At 33.8% G+C, this 17,839-nt stretch overlaps 1 protein-coding gene across 3 annotated transcripts in view; it reads left to right on the top strand.

Moving 5' to 3' along the window:
- RPS6KA3 (ribosomal protein S6 kinase A3) overlaps nt 1-17,839 on the top strand; it is a gene marked incomplete at both ends in the record, with an annotated part of 108,565 nt that overhangs the window by 61,723 nt on the left and 29,003 nt on the right. For all 3 annotated transcript variants that reach the window (XM_079728256.1, XM_079728255.1, XM_079728254.1), the window contains 6 exons: nt 6,271-6,351; nt 7,109-7,188; nt 7,773-7,879; nt 12,106-12,143; nt 12,379-12,521; nt 12,728-12,798. In XM_079728256.1, the coding sequence (XP_079584382.1) occupies nt 6,271-6,351; nt 7,109-7,188; nt 7,773-7,879; nt 12,106-12,143; nt 12,379-12,521; nt 12,728-12,798 (520 nt within the window). The remainder of the gene's footprint in view (nt 1-6,270; nt 6,352-7,108; nt 7,189-7,772; nt 7,880-12,105; nt 12,144-12,378; nt 12,522-12,727; nt 12,799-17,839) is intronic.

Raw genomic sequence — 17,839 nt, 5'->3', positions numbered from 1 at the left:
AAATACATGCCCAGTTCCTTTTAGAGAAGGCTGTTAAGACTCTTCGTATTCCTCTAGTCATCCAGTTAGCTCCATATCCTCAAGATTCCTGTTGCATTTTCCTGGAAATATTGAAAATTTCACTTGAAAACATACGCCTCAAAGAGTATTCTAAAAAAGAAGAATGCGAAAGGAAGAAGTTTTATTAGGTTTAAGGCTTATTAAAAGCAGTAATAATTCATTGTGTTTTGGGGGAAAATAATACAGGCATATAAACCAGTGGAACAAAACAGTACAAAAGTATTATATATTAAAGTTTCATGTATTTATTACAAAAATATTAAGTGCTGTGCTGTATGACAAAGCAGGTGTCCAGAACAATGGGAAATTGAATACTGATTTTTTAAATTTTGTTTGAAATACTCATGAACAAGTTGCAAAAAAACTAGAGTCTTCTCTTAAACCATATACCATAATAAACAATCTAACTGAATTTTACAACTTAACACATCCTAGGAAACTTGTGAAGAGATATTGAGCAAAGCACAAATTACAAACAAATTGACAGTACAAAAAATTTTGACCTTTTATACAATGAAAAATAGTATAAATAGGAAATCTGGAAATTATTTGCCTCAAATATTACAAAATATTAATATATAAGGAATTTATTAAAAGGCTCCTACTGGCCAAATCTAGGACAGTTTAAACATTGCAATAATTAATGACAGTGATCGATTACAACCCACTGAATAAAGAATCCATGAGTTAATCCATAAATTAATGGAGAACAAGGGAAACCTCTTTCTTACAATGGAATTCCAACTAATAAATGTAAAAGGAATGATTGAGTTAGGAGTTCCTAAAAAATAACTTTACAACCTCCACCTAAAGGGTTTTAGAATACATTTTATGCAAGGGGATAAAATAAATAACATTTGGGGAAATGTCCCAGTTTTCTGATAACTGCATATAAAATAATGAGTTATTTCATATAATGGCAACATAAGTTAGAAAGGGGTTTTGCAATAAGTACAACGAGCCATTATTGCTGCTAAAGTAACCTAAGCAAATAATCTCAAAAAAGGATTTTGTGTACTTGAAAATTTTCATTGCAACATTATTTACAATATCGAGAATTTAGAAATCTTATAAATATTGAATGTTTAGAAAAGTATGGTATACCACTTAATAGAATATTATTTAAATGAAATATTTCAAATATAATCACAAAAATGAATGTAATAAAAATTTGTAAGTGGACATTATAACGAATTTGGCTACCACAAGTATGTAAAATTATATAGATGTTAGCGATATAAGAGACCATAGAAGAGTGAAGCTACTTGACGTATTGGAATTATAGACTGCTGGTGTGTTCTTAAATTTTATTTTTATTTTTATCAAAGTAATAATGTGTATAGAGCCTTATAAAATAGCAGTGCTTTTCCTACCCTTCTCCCTATCCCAGTTCTTGACCCCCAGAGACAATGACTTCCATCTCTTTAGCTGCTGCTTCTGCCTTTTACCTCCACATTCAATATTCTTATATTGTAATTCTTTGATTGGTTTCATTTGGAGACATAATCTTTTGACTTCCTACCATGGAAGATTAGGATTTAGTTCTCTTACACACAGTTTCCCTTTTCATGTCTTCCTAGTAATGTTTTCATAATGCTTTATACAAATTGTTCCTGTACTGAAGTCACATATCCTTCACATCTTTGCTGTATTAAATCTCTTTTCCTAAATTCTGTACCTACCTTTTTCTCAGTTTAGTTTCTAGTTTTGGTGAAACACATCTTCTAGTAGCTACTTTAGAAGGGCTGAATGGATGGTAAATTTTTTGTAACTACATGTCTGAAAATGCCTTTATTCTTCCCCTCACTTAATTTATAATTTGACTGGATGTAAAATTCTAGATCAGAAATAATTTTCCCTCAGATATTTGAAGGCATTGTTTCCATTGTCTTCCAGTTTCCTGTGTTGCAATTATGAAATTTATTACCGTTATGGTTCCCAGTCCTTTGTGTATAAGCTGCTTTTCCTCCTTAGAAGTCTTTAGAATCAAGCTACTCTTTATCCCTGGTGTTCTGAAATTTGTATAATGGTATTTCTTTAGTGTGGATTTTTTAAATTCATCATACCAGATATGGGGTGGTCTCTTTCAATCTAGAAACTCATTTCTTCAGTTCTGGGAAAGTATTTTGTCATTTCTTCTCCATTTTATAACTGCTACTCTTTGGATATTTTGAACCTCCTGGGTCGTTGCTTAATTTTTATTTTTTTTCCATCCTATTTTCCATTTTTGTCCTTTTTTTCCCGTTTCCTAGGAAATTTTATCATCTGCCTTCCAACCCTTCTATTCTTGTTTCTACCATTATTTTTAATTTCCAAGATTCTCCTTGTTCTCGGAATATTCCATTTTTTAAAACTTTTTATTATAGAAAGTGTCAAACATCTACAGAAAGAAACAGAAAATATAGAGAAGCCCTATATACTCCTCTTTTTCCTTCAACATTTATCAACTCGTAATCAATCTTTTTTTTATCTGTGTTCTCTCCCTTCCCCTTTTGATATTTTGAAGCAAATCCCAGACATTGTATAATTTCTTCCATACATAGTTTAGTATGTATCTCTAAAAGATAAAGACTCTTGAAATAATATAATTCTATGATTATACCTGAAAAATTAATATACAGATATCTGATCAGTGCTCAAGTTTCCAGTTGTCCCTATTGTTATAATTCATTTTTCTTTTTGTAATTTGTTTGAATCAGGATCTATATAAGGTCTATATTTTTCTACTTATTTTGATAGCTATTTTTCATGTTTAGAGTCTTTCCTTAAATTCCTGGGAATTCTTTGCTATCTTTTCCTCATTTAAGAGTGAGGTACCTATATCCATATATATATATATGTATATGTATATATATAAGTGAATCACTTTGCTGTACATCAGAAATTAACACAACATTGTAAATCAACTATACTTCAATAAAATAAATTTTTTTTTAAAGAAAAAAAAAGTGAGGTACCAAAAAGCTGATTAGAAGGGGTTCTATGGCAAGAATTTGCTTATTTCTCATTGACCTCCTTTCTTTCAGCTTAGATTTTAGCTTTCTCTGATCTGCTGTGTGAGTTACCACTTAGTCACCTTCTGCTACTGCTTCTCTTTTTTGTCCTTGTGAGTTTATGCATAATTTTTCCATTATTGTAATTTCAATAGGGTTTTAGAAGAAAGTAGAAAGTAAAACATCCATGTTTAACCAGAAGTCTCTTTCCATTTTAAAGTTTCTATTAATATAACAAATGGGGTCAAAAAGAAGTCAAAAGTGTTAGGTTGAGTTTTTGGGGACTTTTGTCCTAATAAAGTAGTCTGTGGGCCTAAAAGGTTTTGTAAACTATTGCTTAAAGCATTTTCTTAATACATAATTCTAGAAACATAAACAGCATTTCTTCTTATTCACTCTCATGTTCAAGTCAAGTAGAATTTAAAATGTAATAACTAGTATGTAATAAAAATTATTTCAGCGGAATGTAGTTGCTTTGCCAACATGAGTCAGTATTAACAAATTCTATTTCAGGGGTTTAGAGTTTAACCAATGTAAAACATGCCTTCTTCTGAACCACTAATATCCTAATCAAAATTCCTGATTGTAGGATGATTTATATTTGTCACTAGGTCTTTATATACATAAAAGAAACCAGATTAGGGCTTCCCTGGTGGCACCGTGGTTGAGAGCCTGCCTGCCGATGCAGGGGACATGGGTTCATGCCCCGGTCCGGGAAGATCCCACACGCTGCGGAGCAGCTGGACCCGTGAGCCATGGCCGCTGAGCCTGTGCATCCGGAGCCTGTGCTCCGCAACGGGAGAGGCCACAACAGTGAGAGGCCCGCGTACCGCAACAAACAAACAAACAAACAAAAGAAACCAGATTAGAACTATTACACAGTTCTATCTCAGACAGAAGGAACGAATTCTTTAGTGAGTGAATCTTACTGTTCGTTTTGAACTAAACAAGGTCTCATCAGTGTTGCATATAAGGAAACTATCTCACAAGGTAACCATAATAGAAAGAAAAGCATCTGGTTCTAGCCTCTCATTTTATAGAGAAGGAAGCAGGAAGCCCCTGAGCAATGAAAGGATTTGACCAAGGTAACTCATCTAGTTATTAGCATGGCCACTAAACTATAGCTCTTGACTCCCAAGTAATTGTTCTTTTCATAGTGGTACAATAATAGAAGAGGGATATACAGTAAATATACTGATGGATATTTTTGCTGCTTATTAAATAAGCTTTGTATAAGTATTTAAAGAGGTAGAAATTTGGAATCTAGCTTTAAGGTAATAGGAACATAATCCAAGATTGTATGGGTAGCGATGGAAAAAAGGGCAGTTTTGGGCTAGACTAGACTAAAATTGTCAGCAGGCCTAGGTGATCAACCTCATTCACACAAATAATAGAAAGGGCCTGTTGGACATAAGGCACCAGAGTTGTAGTGATAGGACAAGATCACAAAATCAGAGATTGATCCTGAATTTGATACATCCACAAAACAAGTGAATAAAAAGATAGAGCTGCGTTGATATCAAGAGCAATTGATTCCTTTTCCTGTTTTGCCTATTTTCAGTCACTGGCACCAAAATCTCCCAGTTGGAGTGGAAAACTGGTAGAATGGGAAACGTAGGATTTTTTTAAGTTTATTTGTTTATTTTTCCCAGAGGGCTTAGTTCTGAGTTTTAGATATCAGTGGTCACCTTAAATTGACAAGAAAACTCATCATTCTGTCTGCTCCCGCCCCCCCCACCCCTCCAAAAAAGACGCTCTTTCCATTCTTTCTGTTTAATCTTTGGCAGAACCATTCAGTCTTTCTGGCCTGAAAAATAGAAGTTATGTGTGATTTATCCTTATTATGCAACAGAAAAAAAAACTTTAATGAATGATCATTCTCACCTCTTAAATCCATTGAGCTACCAACAGAGTACTTATCAGATGATTAATCATCAGTTTACTTGTCTGTCATTCCCACCAGATTATTAGCTTCTTAAAGATTATTTTATTTGTATCTCACAGTGCCTGGCATGTAGAGTTTGCTCAGGAAATATTTGGTTGGTAAAAGAGATCTTTGCCTACTGGGTCAAATGTAAATTCATCCTAGCATTCCAAATTGTCATGAATCTGGATCCTCCCTACTTCACCACCCCTCCCACCCCCCAGTCCCACCCCCACCCCCCCAGTTTCCACACTGATTAGGTTCCTTCTTGCTCATCATGCATGCCTTCATGTCCTTGCTTGCACTGGTACTCGATACCTGGACTTTTCTTCTCTCCATCCAATCCTTCTTGCCCATATAAATTCCACTCTAAAAGTCCCTAACCTCACCTCCTTGCTCTAGCCTTCCTATACAAGTAAAACTGATCTTTCCCTTTTCTGAATTCTTGTACTGCTTATTGGTGGTAATACATCATTTTATCCCTTTATCATATTCATGGTGCTATAACTACTATTTAATTGAATACCTCTTATATGTGAGGCTCTCGATGTACAAACCTTATCTCAAATGGTCACATAGCCCCCAAAGATACAGTGGTGTTATCCCCATTTTATAGATGAGAGGTGTAATAGAGGCACAGAGAGTTTAAATAAGTAACTTGCTCAAGATGACACAGATCCGAATCCAGATTTTTCTAACTCCAAAAAGCCTTTGCTCTTTCAGCTGCACCACAGTACTTCCTCTCAGTATCTCTCCTCTCCTGCCTCCCTCAAAATACACCTTTTGGGGTATATCGGTCCTTCGCCATGTCTGCCCCATATTTTAGATGCTTAATGAATGTTTGTTGAATTGAGTTGATAAGGTTGGTAGGGAGAAGTGTTAAAATCTATTTCATTTTTTGTGTGTGTTTTAACATTTCATTGGAATGCCTTGTTTTTAAAAAGTTGCTCCTTTTTGGCTATTTTTCATAACTTTGATCAAAATACTTGGAAATCTGATGTTAAAGCCAACATCTAATATGTTCTCTGTATTTTTTTAATGTAAAGCACAGATTTTATAAATATATACAATTTCTTCTGGTAACATAATTTAGTAAAAAATAGTTATTAATTTTGAAAATTCAAGAGTAATGAATAGTTTTATTTATACATATAAGTAATTTTATTTATATGTGAATTCACACTTTTATACATATAAGCAAAATTTTATTTAAAATAGTCACCAAAGAGATTTTCTTTTAAAAATTGTCTCTGGAAGCTATTACAATATAGCCATATGTGTAATATTTTATAGTTCGAGACCGTGTTCGGACAAAAATGGAGCGTGATATCTTGGTAGAAGTTAACCATCCTTTTATTGTCAAGTTGCATTATGGTAAGTTATAAACAACCTCCCATCTCATCCCTTTACCTCATTCTCCTACTCCCTGAGTGCATTCAGATATACTAATGTATATAAATATTTATTTGTGTATATTTGTATGTGTCTAGTAGATATATATAGTAAAGTCATGGAAATTAAACCATTACTTCTTAGATAAATTTTAGAAGCTTTTATTGCATTTAGCTTCGTGTTTCTTTTAAACATTATAGTTTCTGAGTGATAGCCATAGGAACAGGTAATAATAATCATTTTTAAATTATAATAATTAATAATAACGTACCAGTATTTTATAGTCTATATGTGTTAGCCTAACTTACAAGCAAGAAAGATCCCTAATATCGACATCCTGATGTTCTTATTCTGTGTAATTAAAGCTAACCAATCCACCTTTTTTTGTAGTTAAGTGACATGGTATTTTGTATTTTGTTTCATGGTTAAGTAAGTCTTTTCTGTTGGGAGTTTTTCTTATTGACCGCATGTTCTAGAACTATTGTATTCCTGAGAGACTGTTGCCTGAATAAAATCTAACAAATGTTTTAATGGTTCCATAATAAGAAACACTGCATTTAATATTTCTACGTGGAAACTAAGAGGAATCATTGGTTAACTTCTAAATAAAAATCAGTTTAGATCTATGATGTAGTCATTAATTTGCTAAAATAGAATTCATTTGCGAATGAGTTGACCTAATGTAAGCCCCCCCAAATTAAACTATGAATTAAATGGAAATTTTCGTTTCTTCATTCAGCTTTTCAAACTGAAGGGAAGTTGTATCTTATATTGGACTTTCTCAGGGGAGGAGATTTGTTTACACGCTTATCCAAAGAGGTATATAATTAATCTCTGTTTTAAATCTGTTTATACGCATCCTTTTTCAACTAAAGCTTTGTTATATTTCAATATTATGCTTGTCGTATTTTGTCAAGCGGCACAAGATTCTTACATTGACGAATCAGAGCCAAAAAGAGTTATTTTCCTAACTTCTGAATTTATTCAGAAAGTAGATTTTAAATTGATAAACTGTCTTTTGCCCTGCTTCTTTTAGTTATAGTTTTTTCAGAAGCAATAATATAACAGCAAGATATCCTTAAACAATCAGTAGTGGAAATTCATCCTGCATTGTAAAGATCATTTTTCATTTCTAAGACGTTACTGTGATGGAGCAACAATGGCACAATCTGAATATAGTTGTTACTTAACAAAATGTAAAATTATTTTCCCCACAGTGCATATTTAGCATTTAGTAAGTCATTAGTTGACTGATTCAGTCATTTTTGCAAATTTCTTTCATAAGTGAATTGTGTAATTAGCATATTTATAATTTTTTGATATTTAAACTATAGGATGGAACTTTAAAAAAATAGTAAATGCAAAAAGAAAATAAAGACAGAAAAATTATTATTTTATTTTAGGTCATGTTCACAGAAGAAGATGTCAAATTCTACTTGGCTGAACTTGCGCTTGCTTTAGACCATCTACATAGCCTGGGAATAATCTATAGAGACTTAAAACCAGAAAAGTAAGGAATCATGCTGCTAAGTTGAATACAATGTAATATAATTATTTAGGGGGTAATACAAAATAATATTATTTCATAGAACTACCACAAACATTGGATTAGAATGCCTATGCTTCATATTTCTGCTAACCCTTTATGTTCTCATACTTTGAAATATCTGTTAATCAAAGTATCTGTTAACATTACCTTGTTTTTATTTGCATTCTTTGATTTTTAATGAAGTGGAAATCTATGTTCATAGGTTTATTGGCAGTTGTATTTTTGTGTGATTTTTCTGTTCATGGCCTTTGCTCATTTTTCTTTTGGAGTGTTGTTTTTTTCCCATTGATTTGTAAGAGACCTTTCTATACAAATTAAGAATTTAACCGTTTGACATATGTTGCAAATACACTTTTCTAGTTTATCTTTTAACTTTATCTTTTATCTTTTTATTTTATTATTTATGTATGTATGTGTGTATGTAATAGGCCGTGTTGGGTCTTTGTTGCTGCACGCAGGCTTTCCCTAGTTGTGGCAAATGGGAGCTACTCTTCGTTGCGGTGTGCGGGCTTCTCATCGCAGTGGCTTGTCTTTGTTGTGGAGCACAGGCTCTAGGTGTGTGGGCTTCAGTAGTTGTGGCACTCAGGCTCAGTAGTTGTGGCTCACAGGCTCTACAGTGCAGGCTCAGTAGTTGTGGCACATGGACTTAGTTGCTTCGCGGCATGTGGGATCTTCCTGTACCAGGGATCGAACCCATGTCCCCTGCATTGGCAGGCGGATTCTTAACCACTGCGCCACCAGGGAAGTCCCTATCTTTTAATTCTGTGTTATTTTAACCTACACAATTATTTTTCTCTCAGATCTACCAGTCTTTTCTTTTGTGATTTTTTCTGTGACTTTTATTCTTCAAAGGGCTTTTCCAATTCTCATGATAAGATTTTTTTCTTCTAATTTTATGGTTTCTTTTTTTTTACTTGTAACTCCATCTAGAAACTTTTTGGTGTGAGGGATGGCATGGAGCTAATTGTTTCCTCCAAATACCATTTATTGAAAATTTTCTTCTCCACATGATTTCAAATTTTTAACGAGAGTTAAGCAAATTTCCCTTTACTTTTATAGTAGTGGTTATCAAAAAACTAATATTATTTAAATTGTACACACTTCTGTGTTTTAATTTGTTGGTGTTTACTATCTACCACTTTGAGAAAGAAAGGTTTTCTTTTCTTTTTTTTAAGGATATAAACAAGAGCCTTGTTCTGTCAAGAATTTTTTAAAATAGCTTTTTTGAGATATAGTCCACATACCCCAATGTTCATAGCAGCATTATTTACAATTGCCAAGATATGGAAGCAACCCAGCTGTCCACCAACAGATGAATGGATAAAGATGTGTTATAAATATACAATGGAATATTTCTCAGCCATAAAAAAACAAAATTAGTAGCTGCTGGGGGGTGGGGCAGGAATATAGAGGTGGGGAAGCGGTAAGGTACAAAGTATTGGGTATAAGATAAGCTCAAGGATGTATTGTACAACACAGGGAATATAGCCAATATTTGGGAAGAACTATAAATGGAAAGTAACCTTTAATTATACTAAAAATTTTTTTTTAATTAAAAAAAATAGTTCTACCACCTAAGTATGCATTCTTAAACAATATAGGTTTCATTTGTTTTAAACTTTATTAAATAAATACTGTACATAAATCTTTGTGTCCTGATCTTTGGACCTATATGATATATTAAATATCCAGCTATTAAAAATAAAGTATACAAGTTGATGGGTTTTAGTATATTCACAGAGTTGTGTAACTATCATCTTTATCAAGAATTTGGATATTACTTACATTTAAATGTTATATGCAAAATTTAAATTATATATTACAGTAGGAAACAAAGGAAATACTCCTTTGGAATCCTGTTAAGTGATCATTTAGAAATTGTTATACTTTCATATTTTACGTTTGTTTTTCAGGTATTTTGTTTTCGGATAAGTTTCATATGGTTCTGATTTTATTCCCCAGATAATGACTGAGTTTTTCTCATCATTTTCCCAATTTCTAACTATCACAACATAAAATATAATTCCTAGTGAGAATGAATATTCAAGCATATAGTCCTTAGAAGAAAAAAATTACTGTGAACATAAGATTAAACATTCATAATAAAAATGTGTTCGTGTTTTATATCATTTAATTGAATGTATTTATTGTAGACCATTGTATTAATGTTGGTTATAAAATTATATATAAAGCATGGATCCTGTCTCAAAGATCAAATAAGATCTAATGTGGGCAAGATTGCTTATAGTGAGATTTTTCTTAAATGTCTAGACTACACTATTAAACTGAAATAACATTTAATTATTAAATGATCTAAGTGATATCATCATGTAGAGCTTAGGAGAAATTTAAAGTTTTAGACCAATTGTTTTATGCACTATAAGGGGTTTTCCAGATCCTTTTAAACTAGAACTCTGTTACAATAAATATGGCTAAAAATAATTATTAATAATTGAAAGGGAACTTTGCTTATTGAGAGTAATACAGTTGACTTTTTCTTTCAAAGATAAAGGACGGGCATGGTTATCTTAGAATGCACTCGCTATAGGAAGTATAAGTAATGCCCTTTGAGCCATATTTTCTTTTTTAATTTTTTCAAAATTGCCAAGAATGATTTGAGGTTTGTTTTGTTTTGTTTTTAGAACTGTCTTCCAGGTATTGATTAGACAGAAGGGAGGATGATTCCCACCATACCTAATAAGTCCCTTTATATTCCCTAAATGTGTTGGTCTGCTTTCTAGTCAAGCATAATCAAGATCAGTATTTTTTTCATAACAAGTCCCTTGTAGTGAAAGAGACTTGAACACTGTGTCCCTACTGAATTACCCTCACTGGTAAACATTATTGTAATCATAGTTGAACCGATGATATAGGAAGGTTGGTAGTATTTTTGACATAGTAAAATTTTATTATAACAAAATTTGGCTTGCACATTTTTTTAGTTAATTAAAAGAATTAAAAGTAAGGAAATAAAGTAAGGAATTAAAAGTAATTAAATGTATTAAAAGTAAGGAAATGCCTATATTATGGAATAGTTTTGAATATGAGTGAAATAGTTGACCTTATTACTTGACCTTTCAAGTCAGTATACTAAAATACCCATCCAGAAATGCAGTAACTGGCTTAACAGCTTAGTACTTACTCCTTTCTATAGCTCCTTAATTAACGACCTTACTCTCCACTCAAGTATCTGCTAAAGCCAGAAACTTGAGTGTCTTCTACAGTTGTTGTTCTTTATCATAAGTCATACCTAAGAGCACACTAAATATTCTTTATTTTTCCTTCTAAATTGTTTTCTAAAATTGCAGATCTGATTATCTTTACCTTCCATGCATGTAAACCTTTTATGATCTTCATTGCCCTTAAGAAGAAATCCAGACTCTTTGGAATGCTCTATCAGCCCTTTGTAGACTGGCCCCATTCATGCAATATACATTTCTTATTTATCTGTGCTCTGCCAAACAGTGAGCTACAAGATGAATAAGGTCAAAGTCTCAAGGAGCTCTCAGTTTACTGAAAAAGAGAGAAAACACTGGATAATATATACAATGTAGTGATGGGTCAAAGAAGAACAAGGAGTATGAGGAAGGTGTGTTGAGAAGAGGATTGTATAAGTTGTGTCAGAAAAAAAGCTAGGAGGGAATTCCCTGGCGGTCCAGTGGTTAGAACTCGTCGCTTTCACTGCTGGGGCCTGGGTTCAGTCCCTGGTTGGGGAACTAAGATCCCGCAAACTGTGCAGCACAGCCAAAAAAAAAAAGAAAAAGAAAAGAAGCTAGTAAAGAATGATTGAGTCAGATGCCTTTAAAATGACAGCTCTGACACTTCTGACTTAACTATCCAGACCTCCGTCTATTGTGCAAGCACTAGGGAGTTTAGTTAGGCCACCTCTGCAGAAAGGCACTAAGAGCAACTTAGAATATAGGTTTTGGTTCCTTTCCTCATAGTTCTCAAGTGTCCCTGGCTCATTAATACAAGTTATAAGGCTTTGCCTTTGGGATTCGTTATATATGTGTGTCCAAAAAAATAATTTTTCTCCGCCTTTACCTTCGCCTTTTTATTCAGAGTCTAAAGCAATATTTTGGAATGAATGTGATGATCTGATACTTAACAAAGTAATTTCAGTTTTACCTTTGAAAAAATCTCTCTTTAATGGTTTGAAAAGATTTTCTAACTTTGTTTTCTTTCAGCATACTTCTTGATGAAGAAGGTCACATCAAGTTAACAGGTAAAAATCCTCATTTTGTTAAAATAGTCTCTCCTACTCTATATAATTAATTTCCTTTAAGGTTGATCATGGTATAAATATTAAGTAACACATTGTGTTAAAAACTTGAATTAGAATTTTTAAATAATTAATGTAAATATTGGAACTATTAATGTAAACTTTGGAACTCAAAGTTTAAACTTTACGTGTGCAAATTATTGTAGGATATTTATGAACTTGATATTTATTTTGACAGATTTTGGCCTAAGTAAAGAGTCTATTGACCATGAAAAGAAAGCATATTCTTTTTGTGGAACTGTGGAATACATGGCTCCAGAAGTAGTTAATCGTCGAGGTCATACTCAGAGTGCGGACTGGTGGTCTTTCGGTGTGTTAATGGTAAGGTTTGGGGTGTTTTTCTTTTTCTTTTTTTGTTTTTTTGTTTTTTTGAAGTTCACTAGTGAATATAATAGAAATATAAATCACTTGTTTTATTATGTAGCAATTTTAGAAGATGTTGTAATTAAGATGATGCTTTTTTATCTTCTAACCTTGAGATTTTATACCTACTGACTAATACCTCTGATTATTTTGCCTTTTTATAGTTTGAGATGCTCACTGGTACACTACCTTTCCAAGGAAAAGATCGAAAAGAAACAATGACTATGATTCTTAAGTAAGTACTCCCTAGTGGATGTGTTTTGATGAGATTTAAAAATAAATGCTTCAGAGATTTTTAGAGTGTTAGCTATAGTATAAGAAATAACTAAGAAATTCATTGATATTATGACATCAATATTATGTGGTTTAAATATGAGCAAACCCCATAGATCTAGAATACTCATAATTATCTTCATGTTACTATTGAAAGCTTTACCTTTGAGATTTGGAATATGAAAAAGATGCCCATTATTCTACTTCTGTTTACATTGTCCTGGAGGTACTAGCAAGTACAGTAAGACATCCAAAAGAAGTGCAGTTTAAGGCTTAAAAAGAAGAAATAAAATTGTCATTATTGGGAATTCCCTGGTGGTCCAGTGGTTAGGACTCCACGCTTCCACTGCCAGGGGCCTGGGTTTGATCCTTGGTCAGGGAACTAAGATCCCGCAAGCCCCATGGTGCGGCCAAAAAAAATTGTCATTATTTAGTTAACATGATTGTGTCCGTAGAAGATCCAAATCTTCATATAAATCCTTGGAATTAATGAGAGCTTGGCAAAGTTGCTGGATAAAGGGTCAGTAAATAAAATCTATTTCATGTCTGTATACTAGCAACAGAAAATGGAATTTTTTTTAAAAAAGATACTGTTTACAATAGTAAAACAAAAATCAAACCTAGGGATAAATCTAGCAGAAGTTAATCAAGAACTCTATGCAGAGAACTTAGAAAATGTTAGGAAATTTTAAAAGACCAAAGTAACTTGGAAGGTTGTACCATATTCACATTATGACAGACCCAAGTGTTATAAAGGATGTGTGTTATCCAATAAAAAAATGTAATGTGAACCCCATACATAATTTAAAATTTTCTAGTAGCAACATTAAAAAAGTAAAAAGAAACAACTAAAATTAATTGTAATATATTTTATTTAACCCAGTATATCCAAGATATTATCATTTCAACATGTGATCAGCATTAAAAAATGATCGAGATATGATACATTATTTTTTTTTATTTGAAACTCACTGCAGGTTTTACACTTACAGTTTGAGCTATCCACATTTCAAGTGCTCAGTGGCTGTATGTGACTAGTGGCTACCATATTGGACAGCATAACTGTAGTTTCAATGCAAATCATATTTAAATCCTAACAATTTTTTTGTGTGGAACTTAATAAATTGATTCTTATATGATAATACAAAGGACCAAGAATAGCTAAAACACTCCTGAAGAATATCAAGATAGGAGGACTTGCTTTACCAAGTATCAAGCCTTGCTATAACTATAATTAGGACAGTATGGCATTAAAACAAGTATAGAAAATAGACTTGTGCAATGGACTAGAGAGGCCAGTAGCAGACCTATACATATATGGACACTTAATTTACAACCATTGGAAATTGCAGAGCAGTAGGGAAATAGCACTCTTTTTTAGTAAATCATGCTGGAAAAAAATGGTATTCATACAGAAAAAAATAAAACAACTACCTCACACCATACACAAATCATTTCCAAGTATATTACAAATATATATATATGTATTTTTTTTACATATATATGGGAAAAGGGGAGAAAGATTCTAGAAGAGAATATAGGAGGAATCTTCATGACCTTGGTGTAGAAAAAGTAGCCTTTCAACACAAAAAGCATGAGCCATAAAGGAAAAGATTGATAAATTATTACTACATTAAAATTAATAACTTCTCATCAAAATATTCCATTGAAAAAAATAGAAGAAATTTATAACATATAACCAACAAAGGACTTGTTTCCAGAATGTCAAGGACTCCAGTCAATCAATAAGAAAAAGACAGCCCAGTAGAAACATGAGGAGACGTAGGGACTTCACAAAAGAGGATATCCTATGGCCAATAAGCTTATTAAAAGATGCTTGCCCTCATTAATCAGAAAATGCAAATTAAAACCACAGCGAGGGCTTCCCTGGTGGTGCAGTGGTTGGGAATCTGCCTGCCAATGCAGGGGACATGGGTTCGTGCCCCAGTCCGGGAGGATCCCACATGCTGCGGAGCAGCTGGGCCCGTGGGCCATGGTCGCTGAGCCTGCGCGTCCGGAGCGTGTGCTCCGCAACGGGAGAGGCCACAATGGTGAGAGGCCCGCATACCGCAAAAAAAAAAAAAAAAAAAAAAAAAACCCACAGCAAGCTACAACTACATACCCACCAGAGTAGCTAAGGGTACAAAGACTGACAATACCAAGTGCTAACGGGCTGTGGAGCAGTGGCAGCTTTCATACATAGCTGGAAGGAATGTAAATACTCATATAACCTCTTTGGAAAGCAGTTTTTGGCATTTCTTCTAAAGTCAAATACATGTATAACCTCATCCAGTAATCCTGTTCCTAGGCATGCACCCAGTTTTTATGCATCAAGGTACTTGCATATCAAGAAACAAGTACCCAGATATTTATAGCAGCATTATTTATAATAGCCAAAAGGTAGAAACTAGATTGTTAACAGAAGAATGGACTAATAAATTGTGGTATATTCATACAATGGAATATAGCAGGGGTTGACTATAAATATTTTAGATTTTGTAAGCCACACACAGTCTCTGTCACATATTTGTATTGTTTATTATTTGCTTCTAACACTTTTAAAATGTAAAAACCATTTGTAGCTCAAAAGCCATAGAAAAATAGGCTGAAGCCTTTTGCCCATGGGTGTAGTGTGCTATACAGCAAAGAAAATGAACAAACCACAGTTATATACAATGACTTGGGTAAATCTCACAAGAATGTTGAGCAAAAGTAATTCAGACACAAAAGAATGAATACTACATAGGTGATCCTATTTATAAAGTTTTAAAAGCAGACAAACTAAAGCATAGTTTTTAGGGTCCCTATTTAGATGGCAGAAGCCTGCGGCAAATTAAGGAAAGTAGTTATATTGGATGAGGGGTTCTGGCAATGTTATATTTCTTGGCCAGATGACTGTTCACTTTGTGGTCAATCATGGAGCTGTGTACTTTGGTTTTGGGTTTGGGAGGTTTGGTTTTGTTTTTTGCACTTTATGTTATTCTTCACAATAAAAAACATTGAAAAATATTTGCTATACAAATGAATGCTCAGTGAACCTTCATCACTCCATCTACTCTGGCCCCTTCCTTTCAGCTAATACACACACTTTAGTGTTGAGAAAAACAAACCATTTCTTTGACTTGGCCTATCTTTCAAGTTTCTGCAGCATCTTCCTGCATTCTTTCAACACAAAGCCTCTTTAAAGAGTGGTCTGTGCTTTCTGTTACTTTTTTTTGGCTGCTTTTATCCCATAGCCTGTTTGTCGTTCATTTCTACCGCTCCATTGAAACTTCTCTCACTATGGTCATCAGTAATTTCCTGGTTGCTTAAACTAGTGGCAGATTGTCAGAAAGGTGACTCTTTGTATGATTTGTTCACGCAGTTCATTCAACAGATGATTGAGGTCTTTCTATATGTACTTAGGATGCAATGTGAACAAGACTGACAAGATCTTCTGTGGTCTCACTGAGCTTGCATTCTAGTGGGGGAGACAAGGAATTAATATTTAAACAAATAAATATAATAATTTCCCATAGTAATAGGAGCAGTGGGGATAATAAACCAGGGTACTCTTGAAGTGTGAGGGAAGGGGCCGGGGCAGGAATCATGTTAGATGAGACATTTAAGGAAGGTCTCTGAGGAGTATTTGACACTGCTGGCCACCCCCTCCCCCCTTCATTTTTCCTACTTTCATCTGCTTCTCCCACCTCTCTAACCATTCCTCTTTTGGTCTCTTTTGCTCGACCATTCCTTCTCTGCCTGCTTTTCTCTTTTTAATTATGAAAAATGTCAAGGGTAAATTCGCAAAAATAGAGTAATACAGTGAACATACGTATACCAATCACCCACATTCAACAGTCATAAAGATTTTGCCACATTTGCTTTGTCTATTCCTCCTTTCTTTTTTTCTTCTTTACTGAAATAGTTTAAGCATTCCAGACATGTCATTTCTCACCTACTGCAGTTTGCATTGCTAAAATGTATGGATATTTTCTTATGTAAACTGGTAATAGTCATCTAATCCCAATCCTTAACCAGATTTTTCAGGTTTTCTCCAAAACTGTATCCCAAATCAAGTCTGCACATATCTTTTGGTTGTATTTCTTCAGCTTCTGTTCATCTAGAACAGTGTACCCCTGTTGTTCCCCTGCCATTTACTTGTAGAAACCATGTCACTTTTAGAGAATTTCACTTTCTGAATTTATCTTGTTAAAAGATGAGACCACTTCTTAATATCTGAAACAAAAAGCATAAAGGTGATTGTATTGCTTACTATAGTAGGGAAAGCGGTGCTGGTCCAGTAGAATCTCTCCAAGCAGAGTAGACCACTGTTCTTATATAGGGTTTTGGGGAAGGGTGGAGTTCAAGAATTGGCAGCTTTTCAGGGCCTAAAATGAATTGACATTATCTGTAAGTGTGGTTACTTGGGTGGGACTCTTGGCACTCAGGTGTGGTTATTGGCGTCAGTTCATTCTTATTTGGCTAATTTTCACAGATGAAGAGCAGTTACTGATTCGTTGGTTTGCAAAAACAAAAAAACAAAAACTCTGTTCACCTAGGCAAGTTGTCTTTGATCAACTGAATGGTTCTGGCGCCTCTCTTGTTACCATGGTTACATAATAATTAGTCTTTTCCCAGGAGTGTGAAGTTTTTTTATTCTCCTTGTGATATTTTTTCACTTGTTACTTTATCCTGTTTTTGGTTAAACTTTTTTGGCAACATTATTTCATAGCTCGTGCTTTTGCACTGTATTGCATCACATCAGGAGGCTACAGCACCATGTTGCCCCACTTTAAGTGATGAATTCCCATGGTTACAGCTGATCCCTCCATTGTAAAGTTCCCTGTCAGGCTTTCATCTAATAGTTTCATCCACTGATAATCACTACTTGAAACAGTTATTTTATTAGGGATTTTAAATTGTGTATTTTCTATTACTGTTATTCCTTCACTTATTAGCTGGTATTTTCCAAAACAATGAGCTTTTCCTCATCAACTAGGGCTATTTAGTTACCTTGAAAT

Source organism: Hyperoodon ampullatus (genome assembly GCF_949752795.1).
Source record: "Hyperoodon ampullatus genome assembly, chromosome: X".
Classification (NCBI taxonomy): Eukaryota; Metazoa; Chordata; class Mammalia; order Artiodactyla; family Ziphiidae; genus Hyperoodon; species Hyperoodon ampullatus.
Note: the sequence above shows the minus strand (reverse complement) of the source record. Positions and strands in the feature narration are given on the sequence as shown.